At 42.8% G+C, this 24,809-nt stretch overlaps 1 protein-coding gene across 1 annotated transcript; it reads left to right on the top strand.

Moving 5' to 3' along the window:
• Positions 1–7,789: 7,789 nt before the first annotated feature.
• LOC120914494 (olfactory receptor 5V1-like) lies at positions 7,790–8,801 on the top strand. The gene has a single exon (XM_040325169.1). The coding sequence runs from the start codon at positions 7,848–7,850 to the stop codon at positions 8,772–8,774; it is 927 nt and encodes a 308-aa protein (XP_040181103.1). The 5' UTR covers positions 7,790–7,847; the 3' UTR covers positions 8,775–8,801.
• Positions 8,802–24,809: the final 16,008 nt, after the last annotated feature.

Genomic DNA, 24,809 nt, shown 5'->3' with positions numbered 1-24,809 from the left:
TCAGTCAATTCAGGACTGACAGGCGATCATCACCCAGCCTCTCAGTAACGGTGCATCCTTCGATGAAGTCTAAGGCCTCTCCTGAGATACCAGCCTTGTGCTCGGTGCTCTCCTAGACAGGTTCTTCATCGGGCGGCTTCCTCCCTCAGGATGGACAGCACAGGACCACTCTGCAACTGTAGACTCAGTCTGACTACCGGGCCTACAAGGTAAAATACAACTCCGGACCAACTGGTCCCGGAGCCTGGAACACACACCCATGGCCATGAGGGCCACACACACGGGGGGGGGGGGGACGACAGCCAGGGATGGCCTCAACACAACTTCGACCCAGAACTTAAGATGTCTGTCCCTTAAGTACTCTCCCCCAGCATGCACAGCGGGGCGACCAACCCCCACTGATTGGCTTCTGAGGAAAAACACCCAATACGCCCTGACCTGACTTCTGCCACCCTCGGCCTGGGGTGGTACAGGCACCCCAGGCAGCAATAGTGTTCACTCACAGTACAGCCATGGCTGGAACAGAGGCCCAAATTTGGCCAAAATAACAATGTCAGAGATAACTAAATCTCTGACTACCCTCTAAATTTAAGGCAGCACCAGCTATGAAAGTAGCAGGCCTTAGATGAAGTCTAAGGCCTCTCCTGAGATACCAGCCTTGTGCTCAGTACTCCCCTAGACAGGTTCTTCATCGGGCGGCTTCCTCCCTCAGGACAGACAGCACAGGACCACTCTGCAACTGTAGACTCAGTCTGACTACCGGGCCTACAAGGTAAATTACAACACCCACAGCCATGAGGGCCACACAATGGGACGACAGCCAGGGATGGCCTCAACACAACTTCGACCCAGAACTTATGATGTCTGTCCCTTAAGTACTCTCCCCCAGCATGCACAGCGGGGCATCCAACCCCCACTGATTGGCTGCTGAGGAAAAACACCCAATACGCCCTGACCTGACTTCTGCAAGCCTCGGCCTGGGGTGGTACAGGCACCCCAGGCAGCAATAGTGTTCACTCACAGTACAGCCATGGCTGGAACAGAGGCCCAAATTTGGCCAAAATAACAATGTCAGAGGTAACTAAATCTCTGACTACCCTCTAAATTTAAGGCAGCACCAGCTATGAAAGTAGCAGGGCACTACAAAGGGATCAAACATGGAGAACTGGGCATGTATTGCAGCGATCTACGGGATATCGTACAGAATATGTTTTCTTTACCCTAAAAAAACACGTTCAATGGACATTAACAGTGCTTTCTAAAATCAAGATAAACATCAAATCTATCCAAAAATGTTCAACTTACGTTTCAATATTTTATTCCCAGTGCATATCAGATATAGCTGACAATTAAAGCAAATGTTTAAAAAACAATCCCCATCGCTCCTAATCAATCTGTGATTTAATTTCCCTGTACACCTGGTAGGATTATAATTGTGTCTCATGGGAATTTCTGGCACCCTCCAGAGTACTATAAATTGACATGAGCAGAGACAGCCCGGGAGTCATGGTGTGTCTGGACTGTTTTGCAGATCCAGTGGACTTTATATCAATCTGAAGTAGTGAATTAGAGCAAATGACATTACCGGGTGTGACATCTAAAACAAACTTCATGTTCACACTTATGATGGGTAAGTGGACCTGGACCTGTCCTGAACCTTAAATATAATTTTTTTTATAATGCTATTTTATTTTATTACGGATAAGTGATAGTTTCGGTTTTCTGAAGTTGTATTAAATATGTGCAAAGAGAGATCACACAAACACTTATCAGTATAACATTTTATTAAGTAATAACAGATACAGATAATAATAATATTAGAAAATATCACAAGAATACTTAGCTAAAGATGCTGTTTCGCCAGGGAGTCCCACTTTCTTTTGCGGCGTGGTCAGATGATCGGACCCAGGTACCTGCTCGCCCTGGTAGGCAGTGAATATTTTAAGTTATAGCTGTAGTATATAAGACTTGTGTGTAAGGAATGACCAACTCCCTTTGCAAGCAAAATTACCTGGTCAGTTTGTAATGACATTCCTTTGGTATATAGTCAGCTAAGATAAACAGGATAATCAGGATATTAGAGGCCTTCTTAGATATTGTGAGACAACTAGATAACTTCAATAAGGAAATATGAAATTAATGCATTTTTCCCCATGAAATTTATACTGCTAAAGAAAATGAATGGATTGAATCCTTCCTGAATAACCTCTGATTAGGGTTGAGCGAACTGTAAAGTTCGGGTTCGTACCGGACTTTTGGGTTTTTGGTACCCGGACCTGAACCCAAACAATTTACTGTGAGTTCGGGTTCGGGAATGTAATGGCGCGCTGCAGGGCAGCCAATGAACATTTGTTTAACTTGTGTGACCTAGAAGCCATCACACCCAGCCTCTATATAAGCTAGAGGCACAAAGCACAGCACGTCACTCTGCTTTAGATAGGGTAGGGAAAGGCTGCTGCTGCTCTGAGGGAGAGAATTAGATAGGAGTCAGACTGTCCTGCTTCAGAAATCAAATTACCCAGCGATCTACATATGTGCAAGTCACTCTGCATTAGATACTTTAGGGAAAGGTTCCTGGTTTGGCTTGTGGCTTGCTGGTCAGAGTTGATGGGAAGATGAATGGAGACAAATACAGTGGGGTTCGAATGTTTGGGCACTCCAGGTAAAAATTTGTATTAATGTGCATAACGAAGCCAAGGAAAGATGGAAAAATCTCCAAAAGGCATTAAATTACAGATTAGACATTCTTATAATATGTCAAAAAAAGTTAGATTTTTTTTCCATCATTTACACTTTCAAAATTACAGAAAACAAAAAAATGGCGTCTGCAAAAGTTTGGGCACCCTGCAGAGTTAATATCTTGTACTTCCCCTTTTGGCAAGTATCACAGCTTGTAAACGCTTTTTGTAGCCAGCCAAGAGTCTTTCAATTCGTGTTTGAGGTATCTTTGCCCATTCTTCCTTACAAAAGTCTTCCAGTGCTTTGAGATTTCTGGGCTGTCTGTCACGCACTGCTCTTTTAAGGTCTATCCATAGATTTTCAATTATGTTGAGGTCAGGAGATTGTGAAGGCCATGGAAAAACCTTCAGTGTACTCCTCTTGATGTAATCCCCCGTGGATTTTGAGGTGTGTTTAGGATCATTATCCATTTGTAGAAGCCATCCTCTCTTTAACTTCAGCTTTTTCACAGATGGCATTAAGTTACCATCCAAAATTTGTTGACATTTTATTGAATCCATTTTTCCTTCTACTCATGAAATGTTCCCTTTGCCACTGGCTGAAATACAACCCCAAAAAATGATTGATCCACCCCCATGCTTAACATTTGGACAGAGGTTCTTTTCATTAAATTCTGCTCATTCCGGCCAAAAAGTTCTATTTTAACCTCATCGGTCCACATAACTTGTTTCCAAAATGCATCAGGCTTGTCTATATGTTCATTTGCAAAGTTCAAACGCTAATCTTTGTGGTGAGGACGTAGAAGAGGTTTTCTTCTGATGACTCTTCCATGAAGACCATATTTGTACAAGTATCTCTTTATAGTGGAATAGTGTACCACCACTCCAGTGTCTGCCAGATCTTTCTGGAGGGATAGTGCAGTCAAACGTGGGTTTTGAATTGCTTTTCTCACAATCCTGCGAGCTGTTCTGTCTGATATTTTTCTTGGTCTTCCAGATCTTGCTTTAACTTCCACTGTTCCTGATGACTGCCATTTCTTAATTACATTCCGAACAGAGGATATTGACATCTGAAAACGCTTTGCTATCTTCTTATAGCCTTCTCCAGCTTTGTGAGCGTCAATTATTTTCAGTTTTCTAGACAACTGCTTAGAAGAACCCATGGTGCTGATTGTTGGGGAAAGGTCAGATGAGTCTGGGCATTTAAAACCTTTGAGATTGACATCACCTGGTCTTCCCAGACGATGATTGAGAACAATCCATGACACTGGCAGGTCTCAGCTTTGCAAAGGGGGCAGTGCATGCTATAAATTCTACAGGGTGCCCAAACTTTTCCAGACGCCATTTTTTGTTTTCTGTAATTTTGAAAGTGTAAATGATGGAATAAAATATAACTTTTTTTGACATATTATAAGAATGTCTAATCTGTAATTTGATGCCTTTTGGAGATTTTTCCATCTTTCCTTGGCTTCGTTACGCACATTAATACAAATTTTTACCTGGGGTGCCCAAACTTTCGATCCCCACTGTACAGGGCAATCTTAAAAGAAAACCTGTTAAAGTCTGCAAGACCTGAGACTGGGGTAAAGGTTCACCTTCTAGCAGGACAACGACCCTAAACATACAGGCAGAGCTACGATGGAATGGTTTGGATCAAAACCATATTAATGTGTTAGAATGGCCCAGTCAAGGTCCTGACCTAAATCCAATTGAGAATCTGTGACAAGACTTGAAAATTGCTGCTCATAGACGCTCTCCATCCAATCTAACATAGTTTGAGCTATTTTGCAAAGAATGGGCAAAGATGTCACTCTCTATATGTGCAAAGCTGGTAGAGACATCCCCAAAAAGACTTGCAGCTGTAATTGCAGTGAAAGGTGGTTCTACAAAGTATTGACTCAGGGGGGTGCTATACAAAGGTACCCCACACTTTTCTCATATTTATGTAGCACTACCCCCGGAGGAGCTGCTGGTTGTTTTGGGTGGCACGATTACCTCATGGCTCCCCCGAATTCCTAGGGGTGGATGATGCATATTGCATTTGGTAGAGGTAAAGGAATGTCCACAATAGGTGCCCTTTGCTGTGCTCTTTATTACCCAGCCGGGTAAAAACAATAAACTTGTGGTGAGGAAAGTAAAGTTGAAGAAGAAAGGAGAACAGCAGATTCAGGCATGATGATAGGGAAACAGTCCTGCTCCCAAGCGTAATACTTCTCTGCGCCACTCCTGCCTGAGTGGGTTTAGGGTACCCGGACAGGCCTCTCTCACTGACCTGACAGCCGGAGTATCACTCAAACATTTGTAGGATAAAGTCTCTGCCACAGACCCTCCTTGGTGAACATGAACTTGAGGAAAAGTCTCTGCCACAGACCCTCCTTGGTGAACTTCAGGGAGACACCTCTGCCACAGGCCCTCTCTGATTTGTAGTTACGGAGATAATCCTCCTTAGATGAATTACGCCTGGATCTCCTTCAACTTGTCGCCCAGGTACCGACTGACAGGTGATCAATCCTTCAGTGTCCGGCTACCTTTATCCCCGGTGGTTTGTCAAGGCCCTTTTGGATCGCCAGCCTCTCAATGGCGCTCCTCAGATTGACTCCCCACCGAGCAGCAATACAGCTTGGGATCCTCAAAGGTGGGAACCCAGTCGCACACTGGGTCCCCGTCGCTGTTCAGATGCTCCGGGCCAACATAGTCCCGGAACCAGGAACACTGCGTGGCACGCACGCCCCGGCCAGGTAGGCCATATCGCCGGGGCGCCGTGATGTGGTCACCCTAAAAGGTGGGTGCCACACTCGAAGAAGACCCAGAACCAATGGCGTCTGCCCCATAAATACCCCTCCCCAGCATGCACAGCGAGGTCAAACCCTCCTGATTGGCTGCTGGGAAAGAGCACCCAAACCTTGACTCTACTGCTGCCACCTGGAAGAACACCCAAGCACAACAGAATAAGCCCACAGCACAGCCAAGCTGAGACAGAGACCCTGTTTAACACATAACAATTTGGATCAGAGTTTAACAACACTGATCTCCCTCTAAATTTAGATAGCACCGGTACCTAAAGTAACCAGGCGCTACATTTATTTGGCAAAAATGTTGAAAACCATTTATCATTTTCCTTCCACTTCACAATTATGTGCCACTTTGTGTTGGTCTATCACATAAAATCCCAATAAAATACATTTACGTTTTTTGGTTGTAACATGACAAAATGTGGAAAATTTCAAGGGGTGTGAATACGTGTCTGACTGTAGAATTTCTGTATTTCCTATTCCTGTCAACCAGCATCTCCTTTTTATGCTGCTAGGGCAGTCTAGAAAGTTTAAGCAAGATAGTGATTGGCTGTGAAGAGTGGATGACAAAGTGCAGGCACTTCATTCCTAAGGCCTAATATAATTTGCACAAAACACTTGCACTATGTAGAATTTGCCTTTAGTAAACCAACTCCTATGTAACTATGAATTCTTATAGTGTGTACCCAGCTTTACTTTGTTCATGTTTTCCCCCTCTGCACATTTTGAAGATGCTTTGTATGTACTACCTGTGTTACTGCTCAACAACTAGGAAAGAATGAGCTCCATCTCTGTACAGTGGAACCTCGGTGTAACGGTCACCACCGTTTACGACCTTCCAAGACAGCTTATCGACACTCCAACCAACAGGACCCGATCCATCCCATTTCCCCAGAATCAAGACGAGACATGCAGCTCTGTACTTGTTCCAAAATGAAGACAACTTTAATGGTTCACTCTCAGCTTTTATACAGTTTTCAAGGCACAGGAACAATTAACTCCCCACCCACACATCACACCTTGGGGGGCTTCAATCACATTCTTTGAGCTAATTACTAAACATTCTAGACATCTCGGCGCCGGGCTATAATTATCATGACCTAATCTCTGCACATTCCTTCATTAACAGAATTCAACCAAAACACCATCACACAATGCATTCCCCTCAAACCATATCTTTAGACAGACGTTCTGTCTCCGCATACAGCTTGACAAGTTCCATTCCACACACAAAACAGTATTTAGCATACATAATTAGAGGTCTGGGAGCAGACCTGGATTAACACCTTTACACAATGGACAATGAAATGTCTAGGAATAGATGCAATTAACACCTTTCAAAAGAATGTGTCCCCACATTGAATAGCCAACAACTTGTGATATCTCAAGACATCCTGCAAACATGAATTATTATTAATGTCCCATCTCATGTAATACATGAATTATGATTTATTAGCCACCCTATGCCCAAAAGGGGCACAGGGTGAACTTAGACCCAAGAGTTCTTAGGGCCGCTGGCACAGGAGTATCCCCCATCCCTCAAAAGTCTCTGGGTGTCATGGGTCATCCTGTTACACTCGGGTTTAAGAGTAACTTAGTTTGAGAGCGTTTTGATTTGCAGGCAATTTTTTTTTTATTCTGACTCGGTTTGTGAGTGACTCGTAAGACAAACAGAATTCAAGCTAAATAGGCCTGCAGTACCTCATTTGGCCTGAGGTACGGGGGCGCAGGAGCTGAGAAAAGCCGAACATTGGCCTGCAGCACCTCATTTGGCCTGAGGTACAGGGGCGCAGGAAACAAGCCGAAGTGTCCTCGGGCCTTTTCGGCAGTTTTCGGTGCTCTCTGGCGCCCCCCCACCTCCGGCCGCATTCGGTATTGAATCCAATTGAAGTCAATGCGGAATTATTTTGAGTCGGGAATCCCGGCGGGAAAAAATAAAGCAGGTTCTCTTTTTTTGTCTGGCAATTTTTGGCAGTTTTCCCATCGGAAAAACTGCGAGGGAGCATACATACGGCCGGGATTCCCAGCCAAAAGCTCTCCTTGTTTTCCCGTCGGAAATGTCTGGGCATACACCTTCCTGGCATAATCAACTAAAGGTATGACATACACAAAGGAAAGGGATTACGCTGTTTGACAGCTTAGGAGAATGTACACAGTATTTGCTGTAATGTATGGTATAATGTATGGATTTAGATAATCTTTAATGTCTTATTCAACTTTTTCTGTGCAGTGTAGCCTTCTTCTGATCTTGTTATTCTGTATAATGTCTTATGCCCCATGATTTATTTTAAAACAGGTTATATTTTTTCATTCAGATGTTTGGCACCATGATGCGATCCTAATCTTTTCTTCATATTTGTAACTGTTTAATATACATATGGAGCCGCCTGAGAATAAGACTCTCACTGGCTTTGTTCTTTTGGGATTTTCTGATATACCTCACCTTATCCTTCCTCTCTCCACCTTCTTCTTGGCTTCCTATGTCTTCTGTATTGCTGGAAACACATTCATCCTCGTGCTTATTGTTTCACAGCTACAACTTCACACCCCAATGTATGTCTTGATGGGGAACCTTGCCTTTGTGGATGTATGTTTTACTTCCATTATCATTCCAAGGACATTGTATGGCCTCCTGTCTGGAGACACCCACATCTCTATCCATGGCTGTATTGTCCAGCTATTCCTGTTTCTGGCAGTGGCCAACATGGACAGTTATTTGTTGACCGTCATGGCCTTTGACCGATTCTGTGCAGTTTGTTTCCCTCTACGTTACCTGATTATTATGAACAGTGGGACCTGTAAATTTCTGGTGGCTTTCTGTTGGATTATCGTGTGCCTCCACTCTGCTTTCTGCATTGTGCTGACTACTTATCGGCCATTCTGTAGATGGGTAATCGACCACTACTTTTGTGACCTTCCTGTAATAATGCAGCTATCCTGTTCAGGTGGTTCAGAAATTCTAAACCAGGCTGGCTTTATTGAAGCCTCTATTGTGGTGTTTAGCCCATTACTCTTCATCCTTGTATCCTATGTGCTAATTATCAGAGCTGTGTTGGCTCTGAAGTCATCCCAAGGAAGAAGGAAGACCTTCTCTACTTGTTCATCTCACCTAACCATGGTCATCCTCCTCTACAGCACAATTATATTTATGTACTTTCGACCAGGCTCCATCTACTCGCCGACCTATGATCGGGACATCAGTGTTGTGTACAGTGTCATTATCCCAATGCTCAACCCGTTAATTTACAGCCTGAGAAACAAGGACATCAAAACTTCTCTAAGAAAAATTCTAAAGCAGACATGAGAAATGTTACCTTTTAAAGGAAAGTGAATAAAGCCAATGTAATCGTGTAAAGCAGAGTTTCTCAACCAGGGTTCTTGGAAGCCTAAGGTTCTTCCAGAGGTTCCTACAAGGTTTCTTGAGCAATGAGCAATTTCTGCCTTTCAGATAGGTTCCCACTGACATCATTGATCTTTTTAGCTATCTGTAAGGGGGCAATTTATACCAATGACCACAAGTGTAATGCAGTGGTGGCCCATCCATAGGGGGCGCCCGGGCGCCACCCCCCCCTCCTGTTGTCATAAAAAAAAAAAACGGGCCCTTTAAGGCTTTTAAAAATTTGTTTTGCAGTGCCGCGCAAAAAAAATACACTCATGCATTACATGAGTGTATGTTATTGTGGCCAGCCTATTCAGATAACCGGACATTGGGCGCCGATTATCTGAATAAGGACAGCTGGTTGGCTGTGCGGAAGTGGCTCTGATAGGCTTTCCCAGTACAGCCCTTCAGCTCCCGGATGTCTTATCCTCAGAACGTAGTGGGCTACGTCCCTTCGATAAGACTGACGGCCGTCTCAGCCAATCTGGTTTACTGATTCTGGTTATCAGTAACCTGATTGGCTGAAGCATCATCGAGGGCGGCAGAAGACATCGAGGGACCGTGGAAGGAGGATGGCGAACCCCAGAAAGGTAAGTGCCGGGCGGGGGGGCGCAATCTGAGTGGCAGCATTTTACAGGGCACAGTGGGGACGATTGATGTGGGCACAGTGGGGACAATTGATGTGGACAGAGTGGGGGACAATTGATGTGGGCACAGTGGGGACAATTGATGTGGGCACAGTGGGGACAATTGATGTGGGCACAGTGGCGACAATTGATGTGGGCACAGTGGTGACAATTGATGTGGGCACAGTGGGGACAATTGATGTGGGCACAGTAGCGACAATTGATGTGGGCACAGTGGGGACAATTGATGTGGGCACAGTGGGGACAATTGATGTGGGCACAGTGGCGACAATTGATGTGGGCACATCGGCGACAATTGATGTGGGCACAGTGGCGACAATTGATGTGGGCACAGTGGCGACAATTGATGTGGGCACAGTGGCGACAATTGATGGCATGGCACAGTGGCTGCGTTTGATGGCACAGTGGCTGCGTTTGGCATGGCACAGTGGTGACAATTGATGGGCACAGTGGTGACAATTGATGGGCACAGTGGTGACAATTGATGGCACAGTGGCGACAATTGATGGCATGGCACAGTGGCTGCATTTGATGGGCACAGTGGCTGCCTTTGATGGGCACAGTGAGGCTGCAATTGTCTTTTTTTTTTCATTTGTTTGCGCCCCCCTAAAAATTTTAAGCACCAGCCGCCACTGGTGTAATGAGCATTCTTCCCACTGACCATCACACTAATGTACCATGATTTGTAGTCTAGATATATTCATTTTTAGCAGGGGTTCCCTGAGACCGGAAAGTTGTTTCAAGGGTTCCTCTGTGTTGAAAAGGTTGAGAAAGGCTGATGTACGGAAAGGCCAGATAATCCGTTTTATAATTGTTTTATCAGCTTGATCATTAAACCTGTAGAAGCTCTTGATGTGTCCACTGCACTAAAATTTGCATATCTGGTCATTGTACCTGTGGATCAGTAGGCTGCCATAAGCCTGCCCTTGTGACTTCACAGCCAAGAACACATGCTGTCCAACAAACATCTGTACACTGCCGTACATTCTAATTCCTGCCTAAAAAGAAAACAAACAGGTATTCTTGGTTCACATACATTTTTGTTTACAAGAGTTTATTGTAGATATATATAAAAAAAAAAAAAAAAATTGAATGCATACAGAGAATGACAATAAGATCAATAATGTGTCAACCGGATAATATAAAACATAACATACATCATGGAGTGACATAAGAAAACAAGTGCAAATGAAATTAGGTGTACGTTTATCAAACGGTGATAATTTATCTCATTTCAGTTCTCAGCAGTTCTCAGAGAAAAATCTTCTCCTCTGGCTCCCTGTTTATGAAGCGGAGAACATTTGTTCTCAGAAGGAGAAGAGAGGAGAAGTTTTTCCTGTGAGAACACCTGAGATCTGAGTAGAAGGGGGAGGGGCTGCCTGTGATCTCCTGATACACCTGTGTGATTACAGAGCAGCTGAGTTTTAAAAGTGAAACCAAAGTTAAAAAGGCCGTGTTATTACATGAAAATAATAAGCGCTTTTTTGCCCTGGTTCACACTGGGTACGATTTGGAACGATTTGAGATGCGATTTGACATGTCAAATCGCATCTCAAATCGGCGGCAATTGTCGGCAATGGCACTGTCCTAATCAGTGCGACGCCGCATCTTTGATTTCAAAAAGTAGTTCCTGTACTACTTTTTGCGATTTCGGGCAGCGATTTACATTAAATAGCGGCCGAAATCGCGGAAAAATCGCAGCCGCAAAATCGCGGTAAAATCGCGCATTTTACCGCGATTTTGACTTCGCAGCAGTGTGAACCTAGGCTAAAACTCAGTTTTTTTACACACATTTTGGCACATTGTTTAAATGTGTGTTTTTAATTGCTAATTTTGGCATTATTTATGCATATTTTGGATTTTTTTAACATGGAGCGATCTACAAACTCCTGAGAACGGCTCCTCTCACTATAATCTCGCGGGATTACAGTATGAGGAAGTGAAAAATACAAAAGTTGAACATGAATCAGCACACATTATACACCACATATTAATAAAATAATAAAGTTACATTCCTACCAAACAATATACATTAACCTAATTATTAAAAAACATTGTTTTTATCAATATTTAAAGCTCATACATGTGCCTTTTTAAATGTGAATGGTGTATAGTATATGAACGGAATCCCACATATGTAATGCAGCTATACACCATTCATATAAATGAAAAATACATTTATGATCATTAATTTTATTTATTTTTTAATAAAGTATACAAATATAAACCCTGTATAACTGTAATAGAACAGTCCATGGGTAAAACCATATTCTAGGGTTTACAATTTTTTTTTACTAATAAATAAAACATTTATATAAAAATTACTTTAATAATAGCATTTTAATGCAGGTAGAATGTATATATATATATATATATTGATATAGATATAAAATATATATATAAACAATAATTATTTATATATTTATTTATAAATCTATATATATAAAACTCAACATGTGTGTGTGTGTATGTATGTATGTTCCAGCATCACGTCCAAACGGCTAAAGATATTAACATGAAACTTGGCACACATGTTACTTATATGTCAGCAACAAACCTAGGATAGGTGGTTTAACCCTTACCCACCCCCATTTGCCATGGTCGGGGTTTTTCTTTAAAGTCCCATTCAACTCTATGGGAAATACATGTTACTTCATAACTTCCAAACGGCTGTAGATATTTCGATAACACTTGGTCACATGTTACTTATATGTCCACTTAAACTATAGGATAGTTAATTTATCCCTTAACTACCCCCATTTGTGAGGGTCGGGGTTTTTGTTTAAAGTCCCATGCAAATCAATGGGAAATGTATGTTCCCACATAACTTCTGTACGCCTGGAGATATTTCAATAATACCTGCTACACATATTACTTATATGCCAAATAAAAATATATGACACTTAAATTAACCCATACCTACACCCTTATATAAAAGATGGGTATATTTATATTACTATGATTCCCTCCCCAAAAGGTTAAGATAGGAAGACCGGGCAACGCCGGGTATTCAGCTAGTATATATCTATATCTATAGATATACATAGAAATAAACACACACACACACACACACATATATATATGCTATATGATGATGTATACATATACACACACATATATATATATATATATATATATATATACACATATACACTATATATATATATATATATATATATATATATATATATACACACACACACTATAAATTCCTAACCTGCTATTTTTGGGGTGTGTAATAAGTGGGGAAGATGTGTTCTGACTGTAGGGGCTTGTGTGTGAAGCATGGAAGTCAAAAGACTTCTTCCTCCACAATACTCAGCCAGCTTCGGCTTCTCTCTCTGATTCTCCACCTCAGAGATGGTGAATCAGAAAGTGAGAATCCTGTCACAGATCGCCAGGGAGGTGCTGAGATCGCACCTTCATAAACTGTCCGTTTCTGTGACCGTCAGTTACAGATTCTCACTGTGCTGAGGTAATCCGTGAAGAACATGTTCTCCGCTGATTACCTCAGCTTCATAAACTGGCCGTTTCTGTGACCGTCAGTTACAGATTCTCACTGTGCTGAGGTAATCAGTGGAGAACATGTTCCCAGCTCATTACCTCAGCTTCATAAACTGGCCGTTTCTGTGACCGTCAGTTACAGATTCTCACTGTGCTGAGGTAATCAGTGGAGCACATGTTCTCAGCTGATTACCTCAGCTTCATAAACTGTGTATGACCTGAGATCAGCAGTGAGAATAAGGATCACCGCTGATCTCACTCTCATAAAAGGACACCTTTGTCTGTGCTGCATGCTCTAATCTCATAGTGTTCAGAATGGACAATTTTTATTTAATTTGTTGCTTGTAAATACCTTTATTTTGTAGTCCTTCATTACTTCCTCCTCCTTATTTGCCTAGGCTATTTGCAAGGGTTTCTGGGATAGGCATCATGTTTCCCAGTAGTCCTTGCAAACCTGACTGAAACCTATTACATTGCTTGTGCACTGAGCATGTGCGAGATATGCAAAGCTGAAATCCAGGAAGTCATACAGTCTGGCTTCATGATGCCCACACTTAAGATGGCCACGGTCTATTTCTAGATTATAAACTATTTAAATGCTGTAACAACCTAACAAAACGGACCTTAGTTTACAGACTAACTTTACTAGAATACATTAAGCTTGTGTATTACAGGGGTATTTATATTTAAAAAGTGAAATTGTGGGTGGAACTCCCCTTTAAGATCGAAGAGATGGAAACTGTCATTAAGGTGTACGTTTATCAAACAGAGAAGAGCTGAGATACTGAAGATCATGGCTGATCTTTCAGGTGTGCCAGTTTATGAAGCTGAGATGAGGAGTGGAGAACATGTTTTTTCACTTTTTATCACAAGACACACCCTTCTGTCATTGACTTTTACACAGATGACCAGTTTATGAAGGTGAGATCTGAGGATCCCACTGGCTATCTCTGTAAAATATCTCCGTCCCAGATTCTGCAGCTCAGAGGTGGAGAATATGGGTGAGAAGCTGCTGTGATGTGAATTAGGCCCCTTTCACATTGAGGAGTTTTTCAGGCGGTAAAGCGCTAAAAATAGCGCTGCTATCCCGCCTGAAAAACTCCTGCCCAGCTACCTCAATGTGAAAGCCGAAGGGCTTTCACACTGAGGCGATGCGCTGGCGGGAGACAAAAAAATCTCCTGTCAGCAGCATCTTTGGAGCGGTGAGAGGAGCGGCATGTATACCGCTCCTTCACCGCTCCTTCCCATTGAAAACAATGGGAACCGCGGCAATACCGCCCGCAATGCGCCTCTATAGAGGCGCATTGCGGGCGATATTAACTCTTTATCGGCCGCTAGCGGGGGTTAATACCGCACCGCTAGCGGCTGATACCCGCGGCAATTCCGGCGGTATAGCACCACTATTTTTAGCGGCGTTATACCGCCACCGCAGCTCCCGCCCCAGTCTGAAAGGGGCCTTAGGGTCCTTTCACACGTGCGGACCGTTCGTCCGTTTACGGACTGCAATGCTTTCCAATGGGATAGCGTATGTTAGCGGATGAGCATCCGCTAACGTCCGTTAACATCCGTCTCCGTTAAGCTCCGTTTTTTTTGAACGGAAGAAAACCCTATTTTTCTTCCGTCAAAAAAACGGAACGGACGAAAAACGGATGTTAGCGGACGATCCGTTTAACATACGATCTGCTAACATCTGTTTTTCATCAAAATATGTAATAAAAATAAAGTTCTAACAAAAAAAAAAAAAAACGGATGAAAAACGGATGACAACTGATGAAAAACGGATGAAAAAACGGATCAACTGATGATAAAAAACTGATCTAAAAAACGGTCCGCACATGTGAAAGGACCCTGAGGAGGTTTCTTTCCTCCTAATATCAGCAAAAGCAAGCTTAAAGATTGATATAAATAAGAACTATATATGTTTATTTATGTATATAGGTGAGATATATATATATATATACACACTGTATGTGTATGTATTACACACACACATACACAGTATAGTTACGGTATAATGTATTTTATTTTAGGACCCATTCACATCTAAGCAATGCAGAATTGTGCAATTCTTTCCACAATTCCAAATTGCTCTAAAATTCTGTCAAAATACGCAATGCGTTTTTGGGTGCCATTCATTGTTAATGGCACCCCAAATGCAGTTAGCAAACATGCATTTTGCCACACATGTTGTCATTTGACAAATACTCTAGCAACTTGCCAAAATGCACAATGCTCCATGCCCAAAATTTACATTCTGGTGCTTTTTTTTTTAACATGTATTTTGGCTCATTTCTTTACCTGCGTTTTGGAGTGCGTTCCAGAAACACATGCAAAATGCATGATATGCTTGCGGTGTCATTAATTGTTAATGGCATCCCAAAAGTGGCTAGCAAATGTGTGGTTTGCCAAAATACGCATAAAAAGCAAATCAAAATTCACGTTAAAAAGGTGTCAAACGGGAGCTGCGGTGGCTCAACGCGATTGACACTGCGCTGACAAGCCATTCACCTCTGCAGCTAGGGGTTCGGATCCCGGTCTCGGCTACATGTGAATTGAGTTTGGTGGTCTCAGCCCGGCTCCCGGTGGGTGTGCTATGCGAGGTAAGCCTGCGCTTAGTACGCCCACCCCCCTCCCACAAAAACCACCACACTTACACGCACTCGAAATTGGGTTATCATGCATGCACTTTGACCACGGGGTCTCTAAAAACAGAGGCGAAGGACTAACGGGGGTGGTTGAGCGGGCAAATCCTCTCACTCCCTTATAGGGAGTCCCTCTGCCCCGTTGGGCTTTAAAACGGAGCAGGTAGGGCGGGCTGTGTGGGAGGACCCCCTCACACCCGCCATTGCCACCCGGGGCATGGAGAAAGGTGGCAGATTGCCTCTGGGGGAGGCCTGCCTACTCCCAACTCCTGCAGTCCAGCTCCTCTCTCGAGTACACGCACAAAATACACTTTAAAAAAAAAAAAAAAAAAAAGGTGTCAAACTATATGCTAAAAAAAAGCGCCAAAGTGGGCATTACAAACCACACGAAAATGCTTCTTAAAATAACCTGTGCCAAAATGTGTGCTAAAGGACCAAAATGTGTGTTTAAAAAAATGCACAATAAAAAAACCTACGGCCAGATGTGTGTTAAAAAAATATGCCATGTTAAAAAAAACGCCAAAATACGCATAAATAATGCCAAAATTAGCAATTAAAAACACACATTTAAACAATGTGCCAAAATGTGTGTAAAAAAACTGAGTTAAAAAAGCGCTTATTATTTTCATGTAATAACACGGCCTTTTTAACTTTGGTTTCACTTTTAAAACTCAGCTGCTCTGTAATCACACAGGTGTATCAGGAGATCACAGGCAGCCCCTCCCCCTTCTACTCAGATCTCAGGTGTTCTCACAGGAAAAACTTCTCCTCTCTTCTCCTTCTGAGAACAAATGTTCTCCGCTTCATAAACAGGGAGCCAGAGGAGAAGATTTTTCTCTGAGAACTGAAATGAGATAAATGATCAATGTTTGATAAACCTACACCTAAGGGTATGGTAGATTCTCTCTGAGATTTTAATCATCTCCATTCTGTCTAAAACCTGTGACCATAATATAGTGTCAGATCTCCAATTGAGCCTAGGTTCACACTGCTGCGAATTCAAAATTGCGGTAAAATGCGCGATTTTGCGGCTGCGATTTTGCCGCTGCGATTTTGCCGCAATTTAATGTAAATCGCGGCCCGAAATCGCAAAAAGTAGTACAGGAACTACTTTTTGAAATCGCAGATGCGGCGTCGCACTGATTAGGACAGTGCCATTGCCGACAATTTGAGATGCGATTTGACATGTCAAATCGCATCTCAAATCGTTCCAAATCGTACCCAGTGTGAACCAGGGCTGAGTGCTATCATCCATTGGATGGAGCTACAGAGAGAGTGAAATAGTCTAGTGCAAGCGGGGGGGGGGGGGCATCCGGTATTTTGGCATACAAAATACATATCTGGGGGGCGAGTGTGAATTTCTGTTTTCAGGCGCTCTCAAATCTGTTTGTTGCGGCTTCCCAAATATGGTCAAGATGTGGGCAGCTCCAAAAAGGTGTGCAATAGGGTGCCCTCTACTGGACAACCTCTAAAACAATTAGGGGATACAGAGGGATAGAAGGAGTGAATTTTGGAAGGGGTAAGATACCCCCTGGATAGCAACTTTATCGGAGTCTCTCTAAACGAGATGGTTCTGTTACACTTGCAAAAATACGAAGGAAACTTGGACAGCCGCACTCCAAAAATGTTCTTTTAAATAAAATCAATCACAAAATAAACATGCCACAGCAAAAAATTGCAACAAAAGCGAACGTTTCGCACTGCAGCTTCAGTGTTTAGTCATAGCTGTTACACACATCAAATGATTGATGAAAATATATAGGCTTCACCTCACGGGTCACATGATCAGCGAGATGATGATTGGAGGCCTAGTGGACGAGCAATAAACTGGTAAACTAGTGTCTCCTGTGAACTCGGGTGAATCAAGACATGTGATTGAAAAACCTTTTCCTATCCACACACCCACACACTATCTACAAATCTATATGTATTGTTTGTTTGGATGTTGTGATAAAACAAAGTGAAAAATGGAAAAAAGTGACAATAAATGTGAAATATATCGTGATGTATTGTGTGGAGTGACTAAATAAATAAAAAGCTAAATGAGTAAATAAATAACGCAGAAAAATGTATATGTAACGAGTATATTAGTGTGTAAAGAAAAATAAAATAATGAAGATCACAAAGAATAGTGATATGGTGATAAATGCTGTGCGTAATGTGTGATGCGGTGCGGTGTGGATGTATGTGTTGTGGTATCCATGAACCACTGTTTATATGTGTTGTTTGTGAATAGGGTGATAAATATCAAAAACGGACCAAAACAAACAAAAAAATAGTAATGAGAACCAAGATGTGAACATCATGCATAGGGTGACCAGAAAACGAGTGTTCTCATGTATATAAAGATTTTTGTTAAACAAAATCCCTAATCTCCGGATCGTGTATATTGTAGTGCTAAAAGATATGTTAAATATTATTAAATATATAATAAAAAATGCTAATAATAAATGAAAGTGAAGATTGATTAAAATTAATTTACATTTCAATCTTGGTTTCTTGTTTTTTGTTATTGTTTGTTATTATTAGTTTTCACTTTTTGTTTTTTTCATTATTAATTATTGTTATTTGTTTTTAGTTCTAGTTCTTGTGACTTGGGGCCCTTTCACACGGGCGGATCAGTAATGATCCGCCTCCGTGTGTCCGCTTTGCGCAGTGGGGATCCCCCGTAAAATCCCCGCTGAGCCGTCGACTGACAGGGCGGTCCCCGCACACTGTGCAGGGACCGCCCTGTCTTTCCTCCGCTCTCCCCTATGGGGGAATCAGATGAACGCCGACCATTTGTCCGCGTTCACCCGATCCGATCCGCCAGACGGAAGAAAAATAGGATTTTCTTCCGTCTGAAAAATCGGATCATTGCGGAGGCGGGTGTCAGCGTATGGTCATCCGCTGACACCCGCAATCACGTAGGGACCAATGTATGTCCCGTTTTCATCCGCAACGGATGGATGAAAATGCGGACATACGGACCTGTCACAGTGATTCCTATTACAAGGCATGTTTACATTCCTTGTAATAGGAATAAAAGTGATCAAATTTATTTTTAATTTTTTTTAAAGTGTAAAAGTAAAAAAGTTAAGTAAAAAATAATAATAAAAAAACGCATGCAAGTCCCGCCCACATATGTAAACACCGTTCGAACCCCACATGTGAGGTATCATCGCGTGCGGTAGAGCGTGTGCAACAATTCTAGCACTAGACCTCCTCTGTAACTCAAAAATAGTAACCTGTAAAAAAAATTAAAGCGTCACCTATGGAGATTTTTAAATACCGAAGTTTGGCGCCATTTCATGAGTGTGCGCAATTTTAAAGCGTGACATGTTAGGAATCTATTTACTCGGTGTAACATCGTCTTTCACATTATACAAAAAAATTGGGCTAACTTTACTGTTTTGTTATTTTTTAATTCACGAAACTGTTTTTTTCCCTAAAAAAGGGCATTTGAAAAATTATTGCGCAAATACCGTGCAAGAAATAAAGTTGCAATGACCGCCATTTTATTCCCTAGGGTGTCTGCTAAAAAATATATATATATAATGTTTGGGGGTTCTGATTAATTTTCTAGCAAAAATTTTTTGATTTTTACATGAAGGAGAGAAGTGCCAAAATAGGCCCGGTGATTAAGTGGTTAAAGGACGGGGTATAGTGATGTACTGTGATGAAACTGCCACGATATCATTTCCAAAATGCTGGATAGTGAACATGTATCAAAATCTAGTATAAAAACAGACATAAAAAAATGTATTAATGATAACATGGAATTGGAATAGGGAATACTATTAATATGGCTATTTAAAAACAAATATCCTAGTTAGACGGAGGGAATGCAAATGTCTTCTCAATAAAATGAACAGTAATACTAAACTGTATTAACCACTTGCTTACCGGGCACATAAACCCCCTTCGTGCCCAGGCGAAATTTCAGCTTCCTGTACTGCGTCGCTTTAATTGACATTTGCGCGGTCGTGCGACGTGGCTCCCAAACAAAATTGACGTCCTTTTTTCCCCACAAATAGAGCTTTCTTTTGGTGGTATTTGATCACCTCTGCCGTTTTTATTTTTTGCGTTATAAACAAAAAAAGAGCGACAATTTAAAAAAAATATATATATTCTTTACTTGTTGCTATAATAAATATCCCAATTTTTTTTTAAAAAAATATTTTTTTTCTCAGTTAAGGCCGATACGCATTTTTCGACGTATTTTTGTAAAAAAAAAAAAAAAAATTGCAATAAGCGACTGGTTTGCGCAAAAGTTATAGCGCCTACAAAATGGGGAACAGAATTATGATTTTTTTATTATTATTTTTTTTTTTACTAGTAATGGCGGCGATCTGCAATTTTTATTGAGACTGCGATATTGCGGCGGACGTATCGGACACTTTTGACACAAATTTGGGACCATTCACATTTATGTTTATCCTGGGTGTGTTCTAACTGTGTGGGGGGAGGGGGGTGACTGGGGGAGGTGACCGATGCTGTGTCTCTATGTAAAGGGACACAGATCGGTCTCCTCTCCTCTGACAGCATGTGGAGCTCTGTGTTTACACACAGAGCTCCACGTCCCCCCTGTCTTACCGACGATCGCGTGTACCCGGTGGACATCGCGTGCAAAAGGTACACGCATCGGCTCTTCGGCGATGCGCCAGGACAGTGTTTACCCGCTGCGCGCCCCCCAGTGGCGCGCGCGGGTAATGCACATAAAAGGACGTCTAAAGACATCCACTCGGCACTTGAGAGCCGAGTGGTGGATGTCTTTTGTCTATAGCGCGCATCTCAAGTGGTTAATAGTGCAGTCTATCGCATGAGCGATATTGATTGCAAAAAGAAGGGGTTAACACTTCCTATCAATGTTTCATGGTTGTAATAATTGTAGTGCTGAGAAATGTTGCATGCAGACAAATATTGCAACTAATGGGTTAACCAGGAAGGGCTGGCCAGAAAGAGCTAGCGTCTTGCTAGTTGGAAACACCATGCAATGTCTGGTTACATTGTTGTGTGTAGGGTGTATTTCCCAATCACATGTGTCCATAAACCCAAAGGATATAATGTCAAAAAAAATCGCAATAAGCGTTTATCGGTTGGTTTGAGCAAAAGTTATAGCGTTTTCAAAATAGGGGATAGTTCTGTGTCATTTTTATAATTTTTTTATTAGTAATGGTGGCGATCAGCGATTTTTAACGGTACTGAGACATTATGGCGGACAGATCGGACACTTTTGACACATTTTTGGGACCATTTGGCATTTTTATAGCGATCAGTGCTATAAAAATGCATTGATTACTATAAAAATGCTACTGGCAGGGAAGGGGTTAACACTAGGGGGCGAGGAAGGGGTTAATTATGTTCCCTGGGTGTGTTCTAACTTTTTCAGAGAACAGCCCCAATCCTCCTCTTCTCTGGTACTCCTCCATGCTCCAGGCCCATCCTTCCTGCCTAGCGCCCCCACCACTAACCACTTAAGACCCGGACCAAAATGCAGCTAAAGGACCTTGCCCCTTTCTGCGATTCGGCACTGCGTTGCTTTAACTGACAATTGCGCGGTCGTGCGACGTGGCTCCCAAACAAAATTGGTGTCCTTTTTTTCCCACAAATAGAGCTTTCTTTTGGTGGTATTTGATCACCTCTGCTGTTTTTAGTTTTTGCGCTATAAACTAAAATAGAGCGACAATTTTGAAAAAAAAAAAAAATTTTACTTGTTGCTATAATAAATAGCTCAATTTTTTTAAAAAATAAAATTTTTATCCTCAGTCTAGGCCGATACGTATTCTACATATTTTTAGTAAAAAAAAAAAAAAAAAAATATTGCAATAAATAAATATTCACTAATTACTGTATAAATGTGACTGGCAGGGAAGGGGTTAACACTAGGGGGTGAGGAAGGGGTTAAATGTGTACCCTAATATTAGTGTTCTAACTGTGGGGGAAGGGGGTGACTGGGGGGGTGACCGATCTGTGTCTCTATGTACAAGAAACACAGATCGGTCTTCTCTCTCCCCTGACAGCACCGCTGTCTGTGAGAGCCGGCAATGAGAAATGATCTCATATGTAAACATATGAGATCATCTCTCATTGGCCGCACAGATCGCCTAGGAAACGGCCACTCCGATTGGCCGTTCACGGCGATCTGTGATTGGCTGTGTCCAAGGGACACAGCCAGCACAGCAGTTTCCCGCTGCGCGCTCGGGAGCGCGCGCGGGGAACGAGCAAAGGGGCGGACGTCAATTGACGGCGCCTCAGAGAAGTAGAACCTAGAGCGACAATTTTGACGTCAATTTTGTTTGGGAGCCACGTCGCACGACCGCGCAATTGTCAGTTAAAGCGACGCAGTGCCGAATCGCGAAAAGTCCTCTGGTCAGGAAGGGGTTTAAGTGCCCAGTAAGGAAGTGTTTAAAAAGAGGAGGGAAGAAAAGGTGAATGGGGTGTTTCACTAATTAACCCACAGGTGATCGTTAGTCAATGGAACACTTTGATGAACCCTGATGTGTCACACATGGACTGCTATCGTGTATGGGATTAAGAAAAAATCTCATACCAGTGATAAAAGATGACAAATATGATTATGATACTATACGCTGTACCATGTCGTTCTGGTTTGGATGCCATTTTGAAGCATCTATATATCCTCATAATATTATGCAAAAAATGCTCAAAGAGACGCATACTGATGTAGCATGGAATATAATGGACAAACCAGAGATGACATTATGGTATGCGTCAAGGGCAGAACTCTTCTAAGACCCCATTGTCTTCTATCTTCCACTTTCTATTTAACCACTTAAGCCCCGGACCAATATGCTGCTAAATGCCCAAAGGCGTTTTTACAATTTGGCACTGCGTCGCTTTAACAGACCATTGCGCGGTCGTGCGACGTGGCTCCCAAACAAAATTGGTGTCCTTTTTTTCCCACAAATAGAGCTTTCTTTTGGTGGTATTTGATCACCTCTGCGGTTTTTATTTTTTGCGCTATAAACAAAAATAGAGCGACAATTTTGAAAAAAAATCAAATTTTTTTACTTTTTTGCTGTAATAAATATCCCCCAAAAACATATACCGTATTTATCGGGGTATAGCGCGCTCCCGCGTATAGCGCGCACCCCTAAAGTTGCCAGAATTCCTGTGAAAAAAAGATGTTTTGTACTTACAGTTTTGGTGTCTTGCGCGGCGGCCTCGTCGGGTCCGTCTGCGGCTTTGGGTGTCCTCTTCGTCGGGTCCGGCGTCCTTCTGCGGCGTCCTCCCCGCTCATTTCCCGCGCCGAGTTTGAATACTGCGCCGACATATACCGAGCGCAGTACACTCGTGTATCGTCGGGCAGGCTCGGCAACTCTCGCGCTGACGTCCTGTACGCTCAGGACGTCAGCGCGAGAGGCACCGAGACTGCCCGAAGATACACGAGTGTACTGCGCTCGGTATAAGCCGGCGCAGTATTCAAACTCGTGGCGGGAAAGCGGGTATCGGCGTATACCGTGCACCCACGATTTTGCCCTAATTTTCAGGGCAAAATAGTGCGCGGTATACGCCGATAAATACGGTATAAAAAAAAATGTTTTTCCTCAGTTTAGGCCGATACGTATTCTTCTACCTATTTTTGGTAAAAAAAAATCACAATAAGCGTTTATCGATTGGTTTGCGCAAAATTTGTAGCGTTTACAAAATAGGGGATAGTTTTATTATTTTTATTTTTTTTTACTACTAATGGCGGTGATCAGCGATTTTTTTCGTGACTGTGGCATTATGGCGGACACTTCGGACAATTTTGACACATTTTTGGGACCGTTGTCATTTTCACAGCAAAAAATGCATTTAAATTGCATTGTTTATTGTGAAAATGACAGTTGCAGTTTGGGAGTTAACCACAGGGGGCGCTGTAGGAGTTAGGGTTCACCTAGTGTGTGTTTACAACTGTAGGGGGGTGTGGCTGTAGGTCTGACGTCATCGATCGAGTCTCCCTATAAAAAGGGATCACTCGATCGATGCAGCCGCCACAGTGAGGCACGGGGAAGCCGTGTTTACATACGGCTCTCCCCGTTCTTCAGCTCCGGGGAGCGATCGCAAGGGGGCGGCTAGAAACGAATAGCCACGCCCTCGTCCCGGATCGCTCCTCGCGGGTTTCCGACTGCCGCATGTAGCGGGGGGGTCCCGATCGGACCCCCGACCCGCGGAAAGGCGGGGACGTACATGTACGCCCATATGCCTGTACGTGCCATTCTGTGGACGTATATATACATGCGGCTGTCGTTAACCGGTTAAATGAAATTATGCAAACAGCACAGGATCATGTGCAGAAAAAACAGACGCAGGTGCATCTAAAAATAAAATATCAGAAATACAAAATGGGAGAATAAAAAGGTGAAAAATGCTTTGACATTCACAGTGTTTCAAAAAGTGTTGCCATCTTGGATTGTACCAATAAAATATGCAAAAATGCTGCAATTGACCAAAGCTGGATGTTATAAGTCTTACACCTCATAAGGAACTTGGGGCCGGATTCACAAAAGAGATACGACGGCGTATCTCTGTGATCCGCCCGTCCTAACTATGCGGCTGATTCATAGAATCAGTTACGCATAGCTAGCCCTAAGATCCGACAGGTGTAATTGACTTACACTGTCGGATCTTAGGCTGCAATTCTAGGCCGGCCGCTAGGTGGCGATTCCATTGCGGTCGGCGCAGAATATGCAAATGACTACTTACGGCGATCCACGAAGATACGCGCGGTCGTCGCTAGTCGTTTTTTCCCGTCGCAAAGTTAGGCGTGCTTTAACATGTCTTATCTTTAGAACAGCCATGTTAAAGTATGGCCATCATTCCCGCGTCGAATTTCAAATTATTATTTTTTGGCGTAAGACGTCCGGGAATACGAAACGCCGTAACGCACGTCGCCGTCATTTCGCGCAAAGCACGACGGGAAATTTCCTAACGGAGCATGCGCAGAACGTTCGGCGCGGGAACACGCCTAATTTAAATGGTGCCCATATCATTTCAATTAGGCGGGCTTGCGCCGAGCGGATTTACGTTACACTGCCGCAAGTTTACAGGTAAGAGCTTTGTGAATCAGGCACTTACGCTGTAAACCTGCGGCGGTGTAACGTAAATGGGATACGGTTCGCCGCCGCAGCGTAACGTAATTCTCTCTGAATCTGGCCCATAATTACATACTAAGGTTTCCA

This window comes from Rana temporaria, chromosome 9 (genome assembly GCF_905171775.1).
Source record: "Rana temporaria chromosome 9, aRanTem1.1, whole genome shotgun sequence".
Taxonomy (NCBI): Eukaryota; Metazoa; Chordata; class Amphibia; order Anura; family Ranidae; genus Rana; species Rana temporaria.
This window is presented reverse-complemented; position numbering and strand designations above follow the sequence as displayed.